Raw genomic sequence first — 24,893 nt, forward strand, 5'->3', positions numbered from 1 at the left:
CAGTAAAGAGTCCCAGATGTCGAACAAGTGTCTCATTCTTCATATATGTAAGTGAAAAATAATCTGTTAAGTGACGTGCTTCGTGATAATCTTTTGTATCTTAAAGTGAACCATCCAAGTGAACCGTCTCTACAGCGTTCACTGTTAAGTTTTAATAACATAAATATAATAATAACCCACATAAAGACAGAAACACAGATTAATTGATCAGATCAGTTAATTTTCTGTTTTTGTCTCCATTTGGGTTATTGAGAATCGACGAGTGTTCATTACACTTCAGTTACCCACACAAGTAATACATTACAGAGTATACAGAGCTCTCACATGTGGTGAGGGAGTCTTTAGTCTGGTGTTTGTAGTGATTGTGTCTTTAGTCTTGCGTTTGTGGTGAGGGTGTCCCTATAGTCGGTGACCTTAATGTTGGTGTGAGGGAGTGGCTTCATACGTGTGTCTCTGGGGATAGCATCCTTAGTCATGTGCCCATTGGGAATAGTGTCCTTGGTTAGTGTTTGTAATGAAATCGAGTTCATGAGGACGGTCCGTGTCGGGGGAGTATTTGTGGCCAACGATAGGCACATGTATAAGCATGTCCGTAGCCTGTATCATTAGAGAGAGAGAGGAGTACGTAGGCAAGCGTTCGTGGAGGACTGCTTCAAGGCATCCTTAAGACACTGTCCGTGATGAAGGATGACCGTCCTCGGTCATGGGGGCGTCCGTGATGGGTCGGTTGAACACCCCGGTAAGGATAGGGACGTGCATGAGGTCGTCCACAATAAGGAAGACGAACGGACTATCACAGACGAACTTGACGGGTCCGACCCTCGTCCCCAACAGACCTGCAACAGACGACGCTCTGTTACAACGAACCACACAACGGACGTTGCAAGCAGACGTCTCAACGGGCGAAGAGAGGGAGGGGCAGAGAAGGGATTGATGACTATCAACATGACTATCAACAAAAGGGGGTGACACTGTTCTTCACAAGGTGAATTAGGTGACTCGTAATTCACCTACCTTATGCAAATGTCTCTTGCCTCAGGTGACTATCTTATCCCAGGTGAGTGGTTTTATCCCGGGTGAGCCTAGCCCCAGATGTAGTTAACTTATCAGAGGTTGTTCTGTCTTGATTCAGGTGATCTTATCCCAGGTAACTATCATATCCTAGGTTACTATTTTATCCGAGGTAACTATCTTATCATAAGTAACTGTTTTTTCCTAGATGACTCTGCCGAATCAAAATTAGCTCTACCTTATCCGAGATATTACCTCAGGGGACTCTCTTATCCCAGGTGACTGTCATATCCCAGGTGAATGTATTTTATCCCAGGTGACACTTGTTCCTGGGCTGGTCGAGACACACGGGCACATACCTGCTGCCTCTGTTCACCTACGGTAAAAAAGTTACTTGGACGTTAGTCAACTGCTGTGGGTCGCATCCTGGGGGATGGTCAACTACCTACTCTGAGGAACTCAAATGTCTCTCAAAGGATCTAATGTCTCTCCGTGGAGATACAGCGCCGCCAGGTAGGGAGGCAGCATAATCTATAAGCGAGCGTTTATTCAGTGATATCAAGAGACTTCAACTCTCATGTAGCAAGTAATCCAAAATGGAATCGACACGTCAAAGCGACTCATCACAACAGAAGCCTGGCAGGCTGCTAGAATATCGCATCCGCCTTGCGATCAGCGGACAGAGGATCGAGCATTCACCACACTTGGCGCTGAATGACCCACACGGGTTTAATGCTTCACATTATTATACATATTATATAATCTCATCACAACAGCTGATACTAAGTGACCCTGGGAAGCTCTCAGGTCTCCAACAACTAGTAACAAGGATCTCACTTTGATTTGACTGCTATAGAGGTTTCCATCCAAATCACAGAACGGGTGGGGGATCGAACCCTTGGTAATTGAGTCCTAAGACTAATAGGCCGGTGTGCTAACCATTGAATTAGCTGGCTGCTATTACGATTTCGTGGATTCCAAATAAATATCGCAATGATTAGTAACTGAGCTCAGAGTATTGTAGGTGAGTCAAGGAAACACTCAACATGGTGTAAACCTTGATAATTGATACCATCAAATAGGTTTAAAAAGACAAATGAACAAACACTAGGACGTAGCTACCAGAAAGCGTTTCGATCCTGGAACCTTGATCACTTAAAAGTGTCATCAAGGCCCCGGGACCGAAACGATTACTAAAATATATGTCCTGGTAAACCATACCACGGGTGGGGATTTGAACCCGCGGTCAGAGAGTCTCAAAACTCCAGACCGTCGCGTTAGCCACTGGACCAGCTAGCCACAATAAGATTCGTCCAAGTATATTTCTACACCATAGGAAGGTTAGCATAGGCCCCACTGTGACCACAAATGCAAGTTTTTACAGACGAATCTCCAGCTAGCCTGGCCGTGACGAACTCTAGCTCAAGTCCCTTCAAAGCCGTTAACATAACTCTCTGACCGTGGGATCAAACCCCACCCGTGGTATGGTTTGTTTGCAATCGTGTCATTACGATTTCGTAATGGTGTTTAGCAGACGTGAATCACTGAAAGGATGGAGGATGAACCCACGGGAGGGGAGCCTTAAGACTCACCCGTGACACTAAAGTATCTAACTAACGCCTCTGTTGCATCACCGCGTCACTAGAAACTTTTTAGTCCATTATAAACCATTGTCAGGTCAAATCTTGAACGAGGAAAAGTAGAGAAGGGCTGAAGACCATAGTGTAGGGAGACGAAAGGACAAGGGAGTGGCAGTTTTAGCTATGTCAGGTGACCTGATGACCAGACCAGATGACTAGGCCATGTGACCTGGTGACAATACCATGTGACCTGGTGGCCAGACCAGGTGACCTAGTGACCAGGCCAGGTGACCTAGTGACCAGGCCAGGTGACCTAGTGGCCAGGCTATGTGACCTGGTGACCAGGCCATGTGACCTGGTGACGAGGCTAAGATAACAGTGTCAGTAATCCATAATAACAATGACGATAGATATTTCCTTAAATTAATTTATAGATAAAATAGTTAAACTCTAATATAAATTAAAAATATACAACTTAAAATATTTGTATCAAATCTTAAAGTAGTTTTAAGAAATATTTAATAACTGATAACAGTCTTCAATTTAAACACCGTCGATGGGTTTCCTGTAATCACTAAATACGTTAAGACAAGTGACCTTAGATGACCTCACACTAAATACTTGACCATAGATGACCTCTGACCTGTGGCGGCGGCGGCCACGGTGCCCTCCTCATTGACCCGAACTTTGGCCTGGTGGATGGCCGAGTGTAACTGCAGGTCACTGCTGTTGCTGAACGAACTCAGATCAGACCGGGAGCTGAACAAGTCGACGATCCCCAGCTCTACCAGCGTCTGCAAGGTCAAGGTTCAGGTGAGGCGAGGTCAAGCTTTGCAGGGGCTCATTTAGGGTCAGGTTAAATACAGTCAGAGCTCTCTCTCTTTCTCTCTCTCTCTCTCTCTCTCTCTCTCTCAGAGTTTTCGTTAATGGAGTTAGTTTAATATGTTTATTATGCACCCCATACCCATCCTGTGGGCGGTAGTCAAAAGATTACAGGTACATAATTGGTCCAGGGACTGGACTCCAAAGTTTTGATAGCTGAGCAAGTTACAAAGGTAATGAACTAGATCTGGTCATAATCATGACCAAGTTACAAAGGTAATGAGCTCCAGGTTGAGCTGGTCACACTCATGAATAATTGCAAAGGTAATGAATCATAAACACATTAATCATGAGAATTCACAAAGGTAATGAGCTCCAGGTAGAGCTGGTCACAATCATGACAAGTTTCAAAGGTAATGAATGATAAACACGTTATGACATGATTACAATCATAGACAAATTACAGAGTAATGAGCAGTTAACAAACATAGCAGGGAATTCATCCATTGCCCCAACAACAGATGTTGCTAGGTGCCTGTCTCTCCTCGGTAGACAGCCATTGCAAACAGCAGCAAGTTGCCCCGGGATCTGCTGCTTGCACGAGCACCATCGACCCTCCCCAAGAGGTCCAAGAAGCCAGTGACTCCGTTAGCAGCCCGATGGAGAGCTGCCCTAGGGACATGTCAGCGTCCTGGTGGACGCCAAGTTGACTGAAGATCCCAGGCCCTCGTGTGCACGGATGTTGAAGCTTGAGGAACTGAGTACACACTGCCTGTGGCACACCTGACAGCTGCCTCGCGATCGAACTCCACGATGCTGTCCCTGTAGTGGAAGTTCCTGTGAGCCCGGCACTCCCTGCAGTGCCATCGCTGACATCGTGGGTTAGGGGAGAAGTACCCTCTACAGATGGGGTGGCGCTGGGAGTTGGGTGGGTGAGGCGGGGGAGACGCGCAGGGGTGAGGAGTTATGAGAGGGTCACTGTTTACTACACACGCCCTCCCCCTCCCCCCCAGCGGAGAGGGGGGGGGAGGCGCTGACTGGTCCTGACTCAACAACACCAAATCCTCTGAAACTGCACAACACTTCAACTATTTACGCTGAAACGATGCACTGGGATGTCCGTTCGCTGCTCTGGTATCTTCTCAAAGCATTCACACTGAGTTCTGTTAAGTAGGGACCTGGTCAGCCTCTTTGACCAGGAGCTATCCTTGAAAATCCCGCAGCTAGCCCGCTACACAACCTGCCTTGTCGGCCATGTTGAGCCCTGTGCTTTAATGGAGAATAAAAGAAATTTGATTGGAATAATTCCCCAACCACCCTCACTTAGGAAAGGAAATAACAAAAAAAAAAAAAGGCACAATACCGTGACTAGAACGATACACAAATAACCCGCACATAAAAGAGAGAAGCTTACGACGACGTTTCGGTCCGATTTGGACCATTGACGACGACGTTTCGATCCCTCCTGGACCATTGTCAAGCCACAAATGAGTCGAGAAATGTAGAGGTCATGGGATTCCTCCCTAAACTTCGGATTTATATGTGAAGAAGAATTCCTTTTTCCCGTTTAAAGTAATAAAATATTTTTAATGTTAAACGAGTTAAGTTTTGATCCAAAAATAAAAATCTTTATATTATTGTTAATGAAAACAAATAATCTATTATTCTGATTGTTTTTTGGGAAAAGTATGATTTTTAAGGGAATTTGGCCTATCCGGCAAGTTTTAATCTACCGTTGAAAAGCGACCTTAATTACCCTCGTTCAGGCAACAGGTCGTCAACCTGGCAAAGTCTGGTTACGGTTATGGGTTGTTGGTTACAGTTATGGGTTGTTGGTTACAGTTATGGGTTGTTGGTTACAGTTATGGGTTGTTGGTTACAGTTATGGGTTGTTGGTTTCAGTTATGGGTTGTTGGTTACAGTTATGGTTTGTTGGTTACAGTTATGGTTTCTTGGTTACAGTTATGGTTTCTTGGTTACAGTTATGGTTTCTTGGTTACAGTTATGGGTTGTTGGTTACAGTTATGGGTTGTTGGTTACAGTTATAGGTTGTTGGTTACAGTTATGGTTTGCTAGTTACAGTTATAGGTTGTTGGTTACATTTTTGGGTTGTTGGTTACAGTTATGGGTTGCTGGTCAAAGTTATGGGTTGTTGGTTACAGTTATGGGTTGCTGGTCAAAGTTATGGGTTGTTGGTTACAGTTATGGGTTGCTGGTCAAAGTTATGGGTTGTTGGTTACAGTTATGGGTTGCTGGTCAAAGTTATGGGTTGTTGGTTACAGTTATGGGTTGGTTACATTTATGGGTTGTTGGTTACAGTTATGGGTTGTTGGTTACAGTTATGTGTTGTTGGTTACAGTTATGGGTTGATGGTTACAGTTATGGGTTGTTGGTTACAGTTATGGGTTGTTTTAAAAGTTATGGGTTGTTGGTTAAAGTTATGGGTTGGTTACATTTATGGGTTGCTGGTTAAAGTTATGGGTTGTTGGCTAAAGTTATGGGTTGGTTACATTTATGGGTTGTTGGTTACAGTTATGGGTTGTTGGTTACATTTATGGGTTGTTGGTTACAGTTATGGGTTGGTTACAGTTATAGGTTGTTGGTTACAATTATGGGTTGTTGGTTACAGTTATGGGTTGTTTTGTTAGTTATGGGTTGTTGGTTACAGTTATGGGTTGTTGGTTACAATTATGGGTTGCTGGTTACAGTGATGGGTTGTTGGCTACAGTTATGGGTTGTTGGTTACAGTTATGGGTTGTTGGTTAGTTATGGGTTGTTGGTTACAGTTATGGGTTGTTGGTTACAATTATGGGTTGCTGGTTACAGTTATGGGTTGGCTACAATTATGGGTTGTTGGTTACAGTTATGGGTTGTTGGTTACAATTATGGGTTGTTGGTTACATTTATGTGTTGTTGGTTACATTTATTAGTTGTTGGTTACAGTTATGGGTTATGGTTATAGTTATGGGTTGTTGGTTATAGTTATGGGTTGTTGGTTACAGTTATGGGTTGTTGGCTACAGTTATTAGTTGTTGGCTACAGTTATGGGTTGTTGGTTACAGTTATGGGTTGTTGGTTACAGTTATTAGTTGTTGGTTAGTCATGGGTTGTTGGTTATAGTTATGGGTTGTTGGTTACAGTTATGGGTTGTTGGTTACAGTTATGGGTTGTTGGTTAGTTATGGGTTGTTGGTTACAGTTATTAGTTGTTGGTTACAGTTATGGGTTGTTGGTTACAGTTATGGGTTGTTGGCTACAGTTATGGGTTGTTGGTTAGTTATGGGTTGTTGGTTACAGTTATTAGTTGTTGGTTACAGTTATGGATTGTTGGTTACAGTTATGGGTTGTTGGTTACAGTTATGGGTTGTTGGTTACAGTTATGGGTTGTTGGTTACATTTATGGGTTGTTGGTTACATTTATGGGTTGTTGGTTACAGTTATGGGTTGTTGGTTACAATTATGGGTTGTTGGTTACAGTTATGGGTTGTTGGTTAGTTATGGGTTGTTGGTTACAGTTATGGGTTGTTGGTTACAATTATGGGTTGCTGGTTACATTTATGGGTTGTTGGTTACATTTATGGGTTGTTGGTTACAGTTATGGGTTGTTGGTTATAGTTATGGGTTGTTGGTTATAGTTATGGGTTGTTGGTTACAGTTATGGGTTGTTGGCTACAGTTATTAGTTGTTGGCTACAGTTATGGGTTGGTTACAGTTATGGGTTGTTGGTTACAGTTATTAGTTGTTGGTTAGTCATGGGTTGTTGGTTATAGTTATGGGTTGTTGGTTACAGTTATGGGTTGTTGGTTACAGTTATGGGTTGTTGGTTAGTTATGGGTTGTTGGTTACAGTTATTAGTTGTTGGTTACAGTTATGGGTTGTTGGTTACAGTTATGGGTTGTTGGTTACAGTTATTAGTTGTTGGTTACAGTTATGGGTTGTTGGTTACAGTTATTAGTTGTTGGTTACAGTTATGGGTTGTTGGTTACAGTTATTAGTTGTTGGTTACATTTATGGGTTGTTGGTTACAGTTATGGGTTGTTGGTTACAGTTATGGGTTGTTGGTTACAGTTATGGGTTGTTGGTTACAGTTATGGATTGTTGGTTACAGTTATGGGTTGTTGGTTACAGTTATGGGTTGTTGGTTACAGTTATTAGTTGTTAGTTACAGTTATGGGTTGTTGGTTACAGTTATTAGTTGTTGGTTACAGTTATGGGTTGTTGGTTACAGTTATTAGTTGTTGGTTACAGTTATGGGTTGTTGGTTACAGTTATGGGTTGTTGGTTACAGTTATGGGTTGTTGGTTACAGTTATGGGTTGTTGGTTACAGTTATTAGTTGTTGGTTACAGTTATGGGTTGTTGGTTACAGTTATGGGTTGTTGGTTACAGTTATGGGTTGTTGGTTACAGTTATGGGTTGTTGGTTAGTTATGGGTTGTTGGTTACAGTTATTAGTTGTTGGTTACAGTTATGGGTTGTTGGTTACAGTTATTAGTTGTTGGTTACAGTTATGGGTTGTTGGTTACAGTTATGGGTTGTTGGTTACAGTTATGGGTTGTTGGTTACAGTTATGGGTTGTTGGTTACAGTTATTAGTTGTTGGTTACAGTTATGGGTTGTTGGTTACAGTTATTAGTTGTTGGTTACAGTTATGGGTTGTTGGTTACAGTTATTAGTTGTTGGTTACAGTTATGGGTTGTTGGTTACAGTTATGGGTTGTTGGTTACAGTTATGGGTTGTTGGTTACAGTTATGGGTTGTTGGTTAGTTATGGGTTGTTGGTTACAGTTATTAGTTGTTGGTTACAGTTATGGGTTGTTGGTTACAGTTATTAGTTGTTGGTTACAGTTATGGGTTGTTGGTTACAGTTATGGGTTGTTGGTTACAGTTATGGGTTGTTGGTTACAGTTATGGGTTATGGGTTACAGTTATTGGTTAGTTATGGGTTGTTGGTTACAGTTATTAGTTGTTGGTTACAGTTATGGGTTGTTGGTTACAGTTATTAGTTGTTGGTTACAGTTATGGGTTGTTGGTTACAGTTATGGGTTGTTGGTTACAGTTATGGGTTGTTGGTTACAGTTATGGGTTGTTGGTTAGTTATGGGTTGTTGGTTACAGTTATTAGTTGTTGGTTACAGTTATGGGTTGTTGGTTACAGTTATGGGTTGTTGGTTACAGTTATTAGTTGTTGGTTACAGTTATGGGTTGTTGGTTACAGTTATTAGTTGTTGGTTACAGTTATGGGTTGTTGGTTACAGTTATTAGTTGTTGGTTACAGTTATGGGTTGTTGGTTACAGTTATGGGTTGTTGGTTACAGTTATGGGTTGTTGGTTACAGTTATGGGTTGTTGGTTACAGTTATGGGTTGTTGGTTACAGTTATGGGTTGTTGGTTACAGTTATGGGTTGTTGGTTACAGTTATGGGTTGTTGGTTACAGTTATGGGTTGTTGGTTACAGTTATGGGTTGTTGGTTACAGTTATGGGTTGTTGGTTACAGTTATGGGTTGTTGGTTACAGTTATGGGTTGTTGGTTACAGTTATGGGTTGTTGGTTACAGTTATGGGTTGTTGGTTACAGTTATGGGTTGTTGGTTACAGTTATGGGTTGTTGGTTACAGTTATGGGTTGTTGGTTACAGTTATGGGTTGTTGGTTACAGTTATGGGTTTTTTCAGTTTTTTTTGTGAATATTATTAATCGTTTTGATGATAAAGTTTTTATTCACATCTCTACTCAAATTCCTTTTCCTTCCAAGGAAAATATTATTCTCAAATCCTCTGTGTGGCTATGGACTCTTCTCTCTCTCTCCTGTTCTTGCTAATCTTTACATGGAATACTTCGAGACTTCTTCTTCCAACTGTTGATGTGCGCCCTTCACTCTGGCTTCACTATGTGGATGACATCTTTGCTCTGTGGCCTCATGACTCCAGTCTCTTCCAACCTTTTCTTGAAGCTCTTAATAATTTTGCCCCTTCCATTAAGTTTAAAGCTGAATGGGAATCTAATTCCTTGCTTCCTTTCCTTGATGTTCATGTCCACCGCTCAGATACAGGCTTTACCTTTTCCGTTTACCGTAAACCTATGCACAGTGGCATGTACATTCACTACTTTTCTTATCATGCTTCCTCTGTCATGAAAAGTGTTCTTATCTCCCTCTTTCTCCGTGTTCTCCGCATCTGTGATCCTCAGTTCCTCGAATCAGAGATTTCTACTCTTCATAATTCATTTTCCCGTCTTGGCTACCCTTCCCATTTCATAGACTCTGCCTTCTCACGTGCTAAACGTAATTTCTTCTCTCCCAAACTCTCTACTCCTGGGAACTCTTCTGTCCTCTGCCTTCCCTATATTTCCGGTCTTTCTAATCTCAGCAACTCTCTCCGTTCCTTAGACTAACACTATTCGCACTTATCTAGTTCATACCTCTCCTCCCTTTATAGATGGTCCTCTTGTCTACTCTATTTCTTGTTCCTCCTGTCCTCTACAGTACTTTGGAGAAACTGGTCGATCTCTTTCTGACAGACTTAGAGAGCACAAAAGTAGTGTTAGGCTTGCCAACACCAAAAATGCTCTTTTCTGTCATGTCAGAGATCACAGTCATCCTATTGACTGTCTTCTGTAAACACTCTCTACACTACGTCTAACCTTAACAGTCGTCCTCTGGTTGAATCCTCCCTTATACACAACTTTCCTTGTATGAATCTTAGTCCTGGCTTCGTCTCTGTAGATGCCTTCCTCTCCCACTACATTGTAAAATGATCCAAACTTCAGAACACCCGTGACTTAACCTGATTCCTTTTTCTTCTTCTCCCTCTTCCCCTTTCCTCTTTCTCCTTTTTGTTGTCTTTCTCCTGCCTTGGGTATTTGTTCCTTCATTATTCTCCCCCCCCCATTCTGTGTTCTTGCTCCTACCCTCTGTGGGCCCCTAACTCCCTTGCAGTGCTCCTCTTTCTTATTATTTGACTGGTTCCTCCTCTACTATTACTACCTCCCCCACTACTACCTTCTACCTCCACTACTACCACCACCTTCTGGTCTATATATACTCCCTCTTTCTCTCCTTTTCGTTAGCGTGACTTTGTAAATGGTTCAAGTCGGACCGAAATGTCGTCGTAAGCTCCTCTCTTCTATGTGCGGGTTATCTGTATACTCTTCTACTCGATCACTTGAAAGATAATGCGTTGTTTACCTCCACTACGACAACTATCTGTAGTACGTCACAACTACCTTTGCAGTCCGTCACAACTACCTGTGCAGTATGTCAAGGCTGCTATTGTAACGTCACGACTATTTTGTAGAACGCGACGACTACTTTGTAGTGCGTTCCGACTGCTGAGCATCGCGTCACGACTGCTGTGCACCGCGTTTTCCTGACCATGGTACGGTTACCATACCACAAACTCTGAGTTTCTCGCTGACTCGAACTCTGAAGTTCAAATTCCTCCTATCTCATTTCATTTTCATTTAGAACTCTTGCAAACTGGCCATCCTGAATTTTTGAAATTTCAGTTATTTGTGCCTATCATATTAAAGCCATCTTCTTTTGTTTATTAGCAATGATTTGCTAATTCTTATCTTCATCCTTAATTCTCCATCAAAATACTAGGTATTAAAGCCACTTCGGGCTTTTCCTGGAAATTTCACATGTCTGTAGTAGGCAAGACTGCTGTTAGTGCCATGTTAACTTTCTTCAGTTCCTGGAAAGTTCAAGACAGAGTAAGACACAAGATGACAAGGTACCTTGTGACGCTCTTGATGACAAGGTACCTTGTGTCTTGCCCCTGATGACAAGGTACCTTGTGTCTTGCCCCTCATGACAAGGTACCTTGTGTCTTGCCCCTGATGACAAGGTACCTTGTGTCTTGCCCCTGATGACAAGGTACCTTGTGTCTTGCCCCTGATGACAAGGTACCTTGTGACGCTCTTGATGACAAGGTACCTTGTGTCTTGCCCCTGATGACAAGGTACCTTGTGACGCTCTTGATGACAAGGTACCTTGTGTCTTGCCCCTGATGACAAGGTACCTTGTGACGCTCTTGATGACAAGGCACCTTGTGTCTTGCCCCTGATGACAAGGTACCCTGTGTCTTGCCCCTGATGACAAGGTACCTTGTGACGCTCTTGATGACAAGGCACCTTGTGTCTTGCCCCTGATGACAAGGTACCCTGTGTCTTGCCCCTGATGACAAGGTACCTTGTGTCTTGCCCCTGATGACAAGGTACCTTGTGACGCTCTTGATGACAAGGTACCTTGTGTCTTGCCCCTGATGACAAGGTACCTTGTGACGCTCTTGATGACAAGGTACCTTGTGTCTTGCCCCTGATGACAAGGTACCCTGTGTCTTGCCCCTGATGACAAGGTACCCCGTGTCTTGCCCCTGATGACAAGGTACCCTGTGTCTTGCCCCTGATGACAAGGTACCCTGTGTCTTGCCCCTGATGACAAGGTACCCTGTGTCTTGCCCCTGATGACAAGGTACCCTGTGTCTTGCCCCTGATGACAAGGTACCTTGTGTCTTGCCCCTGATGACAAGGTACCCTGTGTCTTGCCCCTGATGACAAGGTACCCTGTGTCTTACCCCTGATGACAAGGTACCCTGTGTCTTGCCCCTGATGACAAGGTACCCTGTGTCTTGCCCCTGATGACAAGGTACCCTGTGTCTTGCCCCTGATGACAAGGTACCTTGTGTCTTGCCCCTGATGACAAGGTACCTTGTATCTTGCCCCTGATGACAAGGTACCCTGTGTCTTGCCCCTGATGACAAGGTACCTTGTGTCTTGCCCCTGATGACAAGGTACCTTGTGTTTTGCCCCTGATGACAAGGTACCTTGTGACGCTCTTGATAAGGTACCTTGTGTCTTGCCCCTGATGACAAGGTACCCTGTGTCTTGTCCCTGATGACAAGGTACCCTGTGTCTTGCCCCTGATGACAAGGTACCTTGTGTCTTGCCCCTCATGACAAGGTACCTTGTGTCTTGCCCCTGATGACAAGGTACCTTGTGTCTTGCCCCTGATGACAAGGTACCTTGTGTCTTGCCCCTCATGACAAGGTACCTTGTGTCTTGCCCCTGATGACAAGGTACCTTGTGTCTTACCCCTGATGACAAGGTACCTTGTGTCTTGCCCCTGATGACAAGGTACCTTGTGTCTTGCCCCTGATGACAAGGTACCTTGTGACGCTCTTGATGACAAGGTACCTTGTGTCTCGCCCCTGATGACAAGGTACCTCGTGTCATCGTCCAGTTTCTAACTAAAAATGCCTCACCTGCAAACAATGACTCTCTCTGCCTTTCAAAATAAACATCGAGGTATATATCAGATACTGCACAGTGATAATATTCTCTCTTACATATCATGCACACATATATTAAGATTTAGAAAACAAACCTTCTTGAGAAGGTCATTGATGGAGGTCGTCATGTAAAACTTTGGAATGGTGACCTCTATATCGACCTCCGTCATGAGGTTCCTGGCCTCCTCCAGTCTCCTCCTGCTGAGTTTCTCCACCACCATCTCTGCCAGCACCGCCTCCCCCGCCGGCAGTAGCACTAGCAGTGAGAATCCCGTCTCATACGGTAGCTCCAGCAACGAGGCCTCTAGCGGAGTGCGATACGCTACGGGGAAAAAAGGTGAAAGCTGGTTTGTGTCAGGGTGCTCACTGGCTCTTTCTCTCTCTCTCTCTCTGAGTGTTTTTATTAGTATGACGGTGAAAACTAAGAGTAAGGACGGGGAAGTGTCTGAGCGCAGTAGAGTGGATTCACCTATATATTGTAGCACAGGAAACGGTTTTAAGTTCCAGTGTTTATAATTTTAAGGTGTACTTAGAGCATTCCTGTGATACTGGTGACAGAAAGTGCTGTCAACATGAAAGTTTGCCAGAGGAGTGTTTTCCAGGGTTTTATAAAGCAAAGAAAAACACGTTTTCCAGATCTTGGAGATAGCTAAGTTTCTCTTCTGGTCTCATGTGAGAGAATCGGGTTTTCTATAACGTTAAAATGCAATATTTTATTTTGTGGAGGCGAGTGATTAGGTAGTGTGGGGCGGGGGCAGTGGTGAGGGGGATAACTGGACGTGCTAGTGGTGAGGGGGATAACTGGACGTGCTAGTGGTGAGGGGGATAACTGGACGTGCTAGTGGTGAGGGGGATAACTGGTCGTGCTAGTGGTGAATGTGGTTAATAATAATAATAATAATCATTATTTCTACAAGTACATGTGCAAGGTATATAGTCTTAGCTGACATCAATGACAGACTACTATACAGAAAGCACCTTGTTATGCAGAGCATTTCGAGCAAATTAGGTCAATATTGTCCTTAGGATGCGACCCACACCAGTCGACTAACACCCAGGTACCTGTTTTACTGACAGGTGAACATGGACAGCAGGTGTCTTAAGGAAACACGTCCTAATGTTTCCAGCCGCATCGGCGTGGATGGTGTAGTTGCAGATGTGGTGATGCTGTGATGGTGGCTGAATGGAAGGTTACTCTGCTTATGTCCTGTGACTCACTGTTTACTGATCCTCGTCACGTATTACCAACATAGAAACATCTCTTGCTGAATGCTGCCTTAAATGTAAAGAAAAACTATGTGTGATAAGTAATAACAAAGACTACCTGTTTAACACACCCACCTTTCAGTGCACTTTGGAAAGTGTTCAGTATTATACATCAATAACAAACCCACCTTAAAGTGCTCTGGAAGAAATGTATACATTGTTTGTAATAATCGATAATTTATCCAGTAAATAATCTACTAAGTTGTTTGTTATGTAAAATGTCAACTGAATTCAAATGAATTTAAAATTAGCGACAAACACATTCGCCTTGTTTTTTTTTACTCAGTAAGAATGGAATTTTGTCACAAGGCGCTTCAAGAAAGCAACTCACCGTATTTAAAGCTGCCGAGGGTAGTCATCATGGGTACTGGCCCCAGCGAGAGGACTGGGGTGGGGTGGAACATCCTGGGAGCCGTGTTTTCCAAGGGAAACTGGGTTTTCCAGGTACCGCGGAAAAATACTGCATTTAGTAGAACAAATTTGACGTCAAGGAGATCTTGGGGTTCCACCAGGTTGTCTATCTCGCCCATGGTGGCCTCTCTCACGTCCATGTTGATCTTCAGCGCTGCAGTGACGGGCCTCGAGAAATCGAGATGGGAGAGCTCCACGAGGGAGGCCGAAAGGCATGGGTTCAGAGTCATGTTATGAGAGAAGTAAGCCTTGTTGGTGCTCTGGAAAATCGACTTTGCACCGCTACTCCTGCTTCTTATTTTGCTGTTCAATCTTCCATTACTGATCTTACTGTTGATTCTGCCGCCAAAAGTTTCCATCGTGGTCACAGCTCCATCGGATGATAACCTGTCGACGTTAGAGATCTCTGGATTGATATCATATACAACCAATTTACATTTTAACGCAAGTATATTTCCAGATTATATGACCCTAACATACTCAGTATATTCATCATACAAACAATGTTAGATTTTTGTTTCCAGCAGATGTTGGGTACTCGCATTCGGTTGAGGAATCTCCAATGGTTGAAGGTGGAAATCTTGGTGGTGAGGCGGAGAGCTCGAGCCAACTGGGTCTTGGTCTGGCCCTCAGCACCAAAGAACGCGAGACAGAGGGCGCTCCACACACTGTAGGGCGACATTACTGTGTTCTCCCCTACCCTACCTTCCTGTTCCTGAGCCCTTATCACCTGCTTGAAGAGATTCAGGCCGAACTTGGTCACGCCCTTGGAGAACTCAGGATCAGGCACTTCGGGCACCTCCTCCCTGAAGCAGCTGTAAATCTCGGAGCCAGTTAGAGGCACCAGGGAAGCCAATATTCCAGCCAGTATGAGGAGAAGAGTACAGCGATATGCCATCTTCACCAGACCGTATTACTCTGCAAATATGTTTGTATGTATATATAATATATATTATTATTATTTTTTTATTATCACACTGGCCGATTCCCACCAAGGCAGGGTGGCCCGAAAAAGAAAAACTTTCACCATCATTCACTCCATCACTGTCTTGCCAGAAGAGTGTTTTACACTACAGTTTTTAAACTGCAACATTATATATATATATATATATATATATATATATATATATATATATATATATATATATATATATATATATATATGCAATAAGATCACAGTAAACAGGTGATTTCAGAATAGGCAAAACAACCACTGTGAAAGAATAATGAAATTCCAAGCGCATGCGTGACTACTCACATTATCAAGAAACAATAATGTTCCTTGATAATGTGAGTAGTTAAGAAAGCGCTTGGGATTTCATTATTTTTTCACAGAGGTTGTTTTGCATATATATATATATATATATATATATATATATATATATATATATATATATATATATATATATATATATATATAGGGAGGTACCACCTCTATAACTGGACTGGCGACCCTCATCCTCAGAGAAGACAATAAACGTACCTCAGGGAAAACTCAAGGTTCTCCCCGGAGCTGTTTGAATATTTTATTCTACCACCCCCTATATTTTATATTCTATGGGAAATTTTATTAATAGACATAATACACTGAAAAAAACACACACATGAATACAATGGTACAATGTATCAAAGATTATGAATTTCCTCCAGCTCATCTGAAGCCGGACGAGAGCCGGCTTCCCCTCTGGATGGCCATGCTGAGGCGCTGGAACATGAAAGTGGCTGCCCTTGGATCCCTGGTGGTGTCGATGAGTCTGGAACCCAATTCTTTAAGGAAACGTGTGGCATTTTCCCCATGATCCCAAGGTCTCTGATCCCACTGGGACAAATTGATACTGTTTGGCTTATGTCTCTGTATTTTGTGATCTTGTACTCCTCCCTGTGGTCAGCAGCTTCTCCTTGTCGCCTGACACTGTTATTGATGTAGGTGTCAGCCAGCGTCGACACACAGGTATTGTTGGCTGCTAGTGATCGGGGCTCTTTCTCGGCTGGGCATCCAGCTGTAGCAAGGCTTCTCTTTATTTATATATATATATAACACATCGGCCGTTTCCCACCATGGCAGGGTGGTCAGAAAAAGAAAATCTTTCATCATTCAGAGGCGCGTTTACACTATAATTATAAAACTACAACATTAACACCCCTCCTTCATACCTGGTTGCCTGGAGATTATTCCGGGGATCAACGCCCCCGCGGCCCGGTCCATGACCAGGCCTCCCGATGGATCAGGGCCTGATCAACTAGGCTGTTACTGATGGCCCCACGCAGTCCAACGTACGAGCCACAGCCCGGCTGATCCGGCACTGACTTTAGGTATCTGTCCAGCTCTCTCTTGAAGGCAGCCAGGGGTTTATTGGCAATTCCCCTAATGCTTGATGGGAGGCTGTTGAACAGTCTTGGGCCCTGGACACTTATGGTGTTTTCCCTTAGTGTACCAATGGCGCCCCTACTTTTAATTGAGGGCATTTTGCATCGCCTGCCCAGTCTTTTACTTTCGTAGGGAGTGATTTCTGTGTGTAGATATGGGACCATTCCTTCCAGGATTTTCCAAGTGTAGATTATGATATATCTCTTCCTCCTGTGTTCCAACGAGTACAAGTCAAGTGCTTCCAAGCGTTCCCAGTAGTTAAGGTGCTTGACAGAACTTATACGTGCAGTAAAGGATCTCTGTACACTCTCTAGATCTGCGATTTCACCGGCTTTGAATGGAGATGTTAATGTACAGCAGTATTCCAGCCTAGAGAGAACAAGTGATTTGAAAAGGATCATCATTGGCTTGGCATCTCTCGTTTTGAACGTTCTCATTATCCATCCTATCATTTTCTTGGCACGTGCGATCTTGGCACTGTTGTGATCCTTGAAAGTGAGATCCTCAGACATTACTACTCCCAGGTCCCTTACATTATTTTTCCACTCTGTTGTATGGCCAGAGTCTGTAGTATACTCTGTTTTAGTTATTATCTCCTCCAGTTTTCCTTAACGGAATAGTTGGAATTTGTCCTCATTGAACATCATATTGTTTACCGTTGCCCACTGGAAAACTTTGTTTATATCTTCTTGGAGGTTAACCGCGTCCTCAGCAGATCCTCAGCCTCATGCAGATCCTAGTATCATCCACAAAGGATGATACGGCGCATAGAAAGAAGGAACACTGCAACAGGCCTACTGGCCTATGCAAGCCAAGTCCAATTCTCCCACCAGCTAAAGCTCACTGACCTAGTGACCTTAAACTCACTGACCTAGTGACCTTTAGCTCACTGACCGTCTTCAGAGTGTAGACACAGTACTTCCCATCTCTAAAACTCAATTCTGGTCTGCCGGTTGACCTGAATCCCTTCATTAATGTTACCTTGTTTACACTCCAACAGCACGTCAAGTCCTAAAAAAATATTTGTCTCCATTCGCTTCTATCTAACACACGCACGCTTGCTGGAAGTCCAAGCCCCTCGAACACAAAACCTCCTTTGCCCACTCCCTCCAACCTTTCATAGGCCGACCCCTACCCCGCCTTCCCTCCACTACAGATTTATACACTATTAAAGTCATTCTATTTCGTCCCATCCTCTCTATATAGCCGAATCACCTCAACAACCCCTCCTCAGCCCTGTGGATAATTGTTTTGGTAATCCCGCACCTCCTCCTAATTTCCTGTTTGAATACCCGTGGAAGCGGGTATTCAAACAAGAGGAGGCTGAAATTAATGCTTGAGCATACCACTGCCACAAGTGTCCTCAGATCACGAAAAACACTTAGCTCTGCTGGGTGCGTGATCTTTGTAGGATCGATGGCTGAGTGGATTAGGTGACATGTACATTATGTTGTCTCTTGAGGTGGGACAATGTGCCGTGGGGTCGAACCCTGGCCTGCCGCAATTTGGTAAATAATTCAAAACTACTTGTTTTGTGGCTTCATTGAGATACACACAAAATAAATAAATATATATATATATATATATATATATATATATATATATATATATATATATATATATATATATATATATATATATATATATATGCAAGGAATTCGCAAGAGCAGGCGAAATATACACAAACACTGATCTCTGGCTGAAGGAGACTCGAACCTGCTTCAGCCAGAGATCAGTGTTTGTGTATATTTCGCCTGCTCTTGCGAATTCCTTGCATTGTTTAAATCTCTAGTAAGGCTGATGCATGCAGGGGAGGAGATGAAAAGCTGTAAGCCCTGAAAGCTGGCTGCCTTGGATCAACGTGTAGCGCAAGCTGCACGCCAAGGTATTGTCCAGTGTGGGTAGATTGGTATAGCACTGCGTACCTTGTTCCAAGGTTCGTAGGTTTGAGTCTCCTTCATCCAGAGATCAGTGTGTGTGTGTATATATATATATATATATATATATATATATATATATATATATATATATATATATATATTTATTTATTTTTATTATCACACCGGCCGATTCCCACCAAGGCAGGGTGGCCCGAAAAAGAAAAACTTTCACCATCATTCACTCCATCACTGTCTTGCCAGAAGGGTGCTTTACACTACAGTTTTTAAACTGCAACATTAACACCCCTCCTTCAGAGTGCAGGCACTGTACTTCCCATCTCCAGGACTCAAGTCCGGCCTGCCGGTTTCCCTGAATCCCTTCATAAATGTTACTTTGCTCACACTCCAACAGCACGTCAAGTATTAAAAACCATTTGTCTCCATTCACTCCTATCAAACACGCTCACGCATGCCTGCTGGAAGTCCAAGCCCCTCGCACACAAAACCTCCTTTACCCCCTCCCTCCAACCCTTCCTAGGCCGACCCCTACCCCGCCTTCCTTCCACTACAGACTGATACACTCTTGAAGTCATTCTGTTTCGCTCCATTCTCTCTACATGTATATATATATATGTATATATATATATATATATTATATATATATATATATATATATATATATATATATATATATATATATATATATATATATACAAAGCATTTATTTATTTACCTTCTGATATTCTATTCTATCTTTCCTTAATATTGTCTTACAGTATTACATTTACATTTCTAGTGTTGCTCACTCAACACAGCAATAAGACGGTTGCCAGCAAATCACAGCACGGGTGGACGACTGGACGCATGGCAAGTGACTTCCAGCCTTTTTGGTCTGTATCATTTTCACGTCGTCCGGCACATTTACCAGCTCATGATCTCACAATAAAATGACCACTCTCTTCAAGTGGATTTACACGATTTATGATGCAATCTCTTCTTCCGTTCTAATAAATGTTGGATCTAGTGTTGACAGTGTGTTGGCTTCTCTCACTCGTCTCACTCCATTATTTTCCCCCATGCTAAAAATCGCATAAGTTTCTTTAGTACAATAGTTAATCTTTCATTTAACTTGTCAGATTCTTCTCTCTCTCTTAAGCACTTTCCTACTGCGGGTTTCTTGTGTTCATCATAATATATTTCTGATCTTTATTTTAGATTTTTGACAATAAGAGCTTCAGTGTTATTCCTGAACTGTATTACAGTTTATGTTGTTTTTCTTTTTTTTTAGTAATATTGACAATCCTCCTACTGTCTTGCCTACACTGTCTTGCCTACACTGTCTTGCCTACACTGTCTTGCCTACACTGTCTTGCCTACACTGTCTTGCCTACACTGTCTTGCCTACACTGTCTTGCCTACACTGTCTTGCCTACACTTTCTTGCCTACACTGTCTTGCCTACACTGTCTTGCCTACACTGTCTTGCCTACACTGTCTTGCCTACACTGTCTTGCCTACACTTTCTTGCCTACACTGTCTTGCCTACACTGTCTTGCCTACACTTTCTTGCCTACACTGTCTTGCCTACACTGTCTTGCCTACACTGTCTTGCCTACACTGTCTTGCCTACACTGTCTTGCCTACACTGTCTTGCCTACACTGTCTTGCCTACACTGTCTTGCCTACACTGTCTTGCCTACACTGTCTTGCCTACACTGTCTTGCCTACACTTTCTTGCCTACACTGTCTTGCCTACACTGTCTTGCCTACACTGTCTTGCCTACACTGTCTTGCCTACACTGTCTTGCCTACACTTTCTTGCCTACACTTTCTTGCCTACACTTTCTTGCCTACACTGTCTTGCCTACACTGTCTTGCCTACACTTTCTTGCCTACACTGTCTTGCCTACACTGTCTTGCCTACACTGTCTTGCCTACACTGTCTTGCCTACACTGTCTTGCCTACACTGTCTTGCCTACACTTTCTTGCCTACACTTTCTTGCCTACACTTTCTTGCCTACACTGTCTTGCCTACACTGTCTTGCCTACACTTTCTTGCCTACACTGTCTTGCCTACACTGTCTTGCCTACACTTTCTTGCCTACACTTTCTTGCCTACACTGTCTTGCCTACACTTTCTTGCCTACACTTTCTTGCCTACACTGTCTTGCCTACACTGTCTTGCCTACACTGTCTTGCCTACACTTTCTTGCCTACACTGTCTTGCCTACACTGTCTTGCCTACACTTTCTTGCCTACACTTTCTTGCCTACACTGTCTTGCCTACACTGTCTTGCCTACACTGTCTTGCCTACACTGTCTTGCCTACACTGTCTTGCCTACACTGTCTTGCCTACACTGTCTTGCCTACACTGTCTTGCCTACACTTTCTTGCCTACACTTTCTTGCCTACACTGTCTTGCCTACACTGTCTTGCCTACACTGTCTTGCCTACACTTTCTTGCCTACACTGTCTTGCCTACACTTTCTTGCCTACACTTTCTTGCCTACACTTTCTTGCCTACACTGTCTTGCCTACACTTTCTTGCCTACACTGTCTTGCCTACACTGTCTTGCCTACACTTTCTTGCCTACACTTTCTTGCCTACACTGTCTTGCCTACACTGTCTTGCCTACACTGTCTTGCCTACACTGTCTTGCCTACACTTTCTTGCCTACACTTTCTTGCCTACACTGTCTTGCCTACACTGTCTTGCCTACACTGTCTTGCCTACACTTTCTTGCCTACACTGTCTTGCCTACACTGTCTTGCCTACACTGTCTTGCCTACACTTTCTTGCCTACACTGTCTTGCCTACACTGTCTTGCCTACACTGTCTTGCCTACACTTTCTTGCCTACACTGTCTTGCCTACACTGTCTTGCCTACACTGTCTTGCCTACACTGTCTTCCATACACTGTCTTTTAACCACGCTTATGACTTTAATTGTAGTGTGTGTGTGTGTGTGTGTGTGTGTGTGTGTGTGTGTGTGTGTGTGTGTGTACCGGGACACCCCTCGCTCAAACCATAACCTTCTTTACGTCAACAATAATGGGTGACTTATTTCATAAATACCCATCGAGTCACTGGAATATAACACATCAACTCGGCTGCCTCAACTCTAAACATGAGATCAATACTGTAAAAGAAGTGCGCAAAATATTGCTCACTCGTCACAACATTTCTTCGGCCGCCACCAGGTACTCACGTACTACACAATCATTGACGGTAGCCAAAAAGCTACCGTCACTAACCACAAAATCACTGTCACTAACGACAAAATCACTGTCACTAACCACAAAATCACTGTCACTAACCACAAAATCATTGTTACTAACCACAAAATCACTGTCACTAACCACAAAATCACTGTCACTAACCACAAAATCACTGTCACTAACCACAAAATCACTGTCACTAACCACAAAATCATTGTTACTAACCACAAAATCACTGTCACTAACCACAAAATCATTGTTACTAACCACAAAATCACTGTCACTAACCACAAAATCACTGTCACTAACCACAAAATCATTGTTACTAACCACAAAATCACTGTCACTAACCACAAAATCACTGTCACTAACCACAAAATCACTGTCACTAACCACAAAATCACTGTCACTAACCACAAAATCACTGTCACTAACCACAAAATCATTGTTACTAACCACAAAATCACTGTCACTAACCACAAAATCATTGTTACTAACCACAAAATCACTGTCACTAACCACAAAATCATTGTTACTAACCACAAAATCACTGTCACTAACCACAAAATCATTGTTACTAACCACAAAATCACTGTCACTAACCACAAAATCATTGTTACTAACCACAAAATCACTGTCACTAACCACAAAATCACTGTCACTAACCACAAAATCACTGTCACTAACCACAAAATCACTGTCACTAACCACAAAATCATTGTTACTAACCACAAAATCACTGTCACTAACCACAAAATCACTGTCACTAACCACAAAATCACTGTCACTAACCACAAAATCACTGTCACTAACCACAAAATCACTGTCACTAACCACAAAATCATTGTTACTAACCACAAAATCACTGTCACTAACCACAAAATCATTGTTACTAACCACAAAATCACTGTCACTAACCACAAAATCATTGTTACTAACCACAAAATCACTGTCACTAACCACAAAATCATTGTTACTAACCACAAAATCACTGTCACTAACCACAAAATCATTGTTACTAACCACAAAATCACTGTCACTAACCACAAAATCACTGTCACTAACCACAAAATCACTGTCACTAACCACAAAATCACTGTCACTAACCACAAAATCACTGTCACTAACCACAAAATCATTGTTACTAACCACAAAATCACTGTCACTAACCACAAAATCATTGTTACTAACCACAAAATCACTGTCACTAACCACAAAATCACTGTCACTAACCACAAAATCATTGTTACTAACCACAAAATCACTGTCACTAACCACAAAATCACTGTCACTAACCACAAAATCATTGTTACTAACCACAAAATCACTGTCACTAACCACAAAATCACTGTCACTAACCACAAAATCACTGTCACTAACCACAAAATCACTGTCACTAACCACAAAATCACTGTCACTAACCACAAAATCATTGTTACTAACCACAAAACCACTGTCACTAACCACAAAATCATTGTCACTAACCACAAAATCACTGTCACTAACCACAAAATCACTGTCACTAACTACAAAATCACTGTCACTAACAACAAAATCACTGTCACTAACCACAAAATCACTGTCACTAACCACAAAATCACTGTCACTAACCACAAAATCACTAACTACAAAAATCGTCATCCCTCGCCATAAAATTCTTAAGTCACTCACTGAAAATTCGTGGCCACTCACAAGTATTATTATTGTTATTACAGCCAAGTGGGAAGTGCTAACCCCGTTGGGGCTATACAGCGCTTGGGCAATAGGTAGCAATGAGTGGCAATGGGTAGCAATGGGTAGCAATGAGTGGCAATGGGTAGCAATGGGTAGCAATGAGTGGCAATGAGGGTCGATCCAAGGAAAGGAAAAAGTTCTTTTCCTTGGATCAGAAGCTGTCATCAAGGCACCTTCCTTCAAGGTGCTTCATTATCTAGAAAATTATGTTCTTTTATAACAAATCCATTGCAGTATAACAATAAGAAAAGGCAAAGACAATTAAAACATCAACAAATATCGCTTATTTACCTAAAAAAAAAAAGAAAAAAAACACAGTAACTAATTTAAATCCAAATCTATGGTAATTAACGAGGCTGTTAACTACAGAGGAAAGTAATTACCCAGTGATTACACGGAAAATATTCTGTGCTCTCATATGAGATACAGCTTAGAACACTGGAATGCGATTATTAAATTCACTTGTGTCATACATACCTGGAGCTGGAAGGTGTGTGAGGCAGTGTCAATGCCCAGGTGTGCTTAATACCCAGGTGAGGCGCCGCCAGGTGCACAAGAAAGCAGGTGTCGAGCACAAAGGTTGGAGCCACACTAACTAAACATCTCCCCACCAGCCAGCGGTCATCACCCTCACACACACACACACACACACACACACACACACACACACACACACACACACACACACACACACACACACACACACACACACACACACACACACACACACACACGCACACACACACACACACACACACACGCACACATCGGAGAGAGTGAAGGAACACAAAAAGTGTCAGCTGGAAGGAGAGAATTAAAAATAAATTGTAAAAACAAGAAGGACCTAGGAGTAATTATTTCACCGAACTTACAGCCACAGATAAATAAAAGTCCCATGACGTGAAAAGTGCACATCTTAGAATTGTTTTCGAAAACCACAGTAAATTCTCCTTCAGGATGTACATTGTACCCGAAGTGCATAAGACCTGCCTTAGCCCGCAGCATCGGTATGGCGTGACCCTGAGAAAGCATGTTTAGAGGCTAGAGAAAGTACAAAGGTTTGCACTTAACCTGGTTCCAGAACCGAGAGGTTTAAACGCTGAGGAAAGGCTTGAAGAGGTAAATCTAGCAATCTTGAAAGAGTGAAGAACCAAGGAAGACATGATTACGATGTACGAGATACACAGAGGCAAGGAGATAACTGAGGTAGACTCTTACAAACGAGGGACACGGGCTTGACAAGGCAGAGATGGGAGGTAAGAATAGAGATAAGCCATAGAAATGTTAGGAAATACTTTCTCAGCCTTAGGGTGGTAAGC

General features: G+C 42.8%; 1 protein-coding gene across 1 annotated transcript in view; it reads right to left on the reverse strand.

Moving 5' to 3' along the window:
• The window catches only part of LOC128692506 (leukocyte elastase inhibitor), a 26,045-nt gene extending 1,855 nt beyond the window's left edge, over positions 1-24,190 (reverse strand). Inside the window, exons 1-6 of the mRNA XM_070090003.1 lie at positions 24,052-24,190; positions 14,916-15,291; positions 14,294-14,760; positions 12,792-13,018; positions 3,235-3,385; positions 1-836 (exon numbers count right to left, since the gene is read on the reverse strand). The exon at positions 1-836 is cut by the window's left edge and continues 1,855 nt beyond it. Coding sequence (XP_069946104.1) covers positions 664-836; positions 3,235-3,385; positions 12,792-13,018; positions 14,294-14,760; positions 14,916-15,271 — 1,374 coding nt within the window. The 5' untranslated portion in view covers positions 15,272-15,291; positions 24,052-24,190 and the 3' untranslated portion in view covers positions 1-663. The remainder of the gene's footprint in view (positions 837-3,234; positions 3,386-12,791; positions 13,019-14,293; positions 14,761-14,915; positions 15,292-24,051) is intronic.
• Positions 24,191-24,893: the final 703 nt, after the last annotated feature.

This window comes from Cherax quadricarinatus, chromosome 30 (assembly GCF_038502225.1).
Source record: "Cherax quadricarinatus isolate ZL_2023a chromosome 30, ASM3850222v1, whole genome shotgun sequence".
NCBI lineage: Eukaryota > Metazoa > Arthropoda > Malacostraca > Decapoda > Parastacidae > Cherax > Cherax quadricarinatus.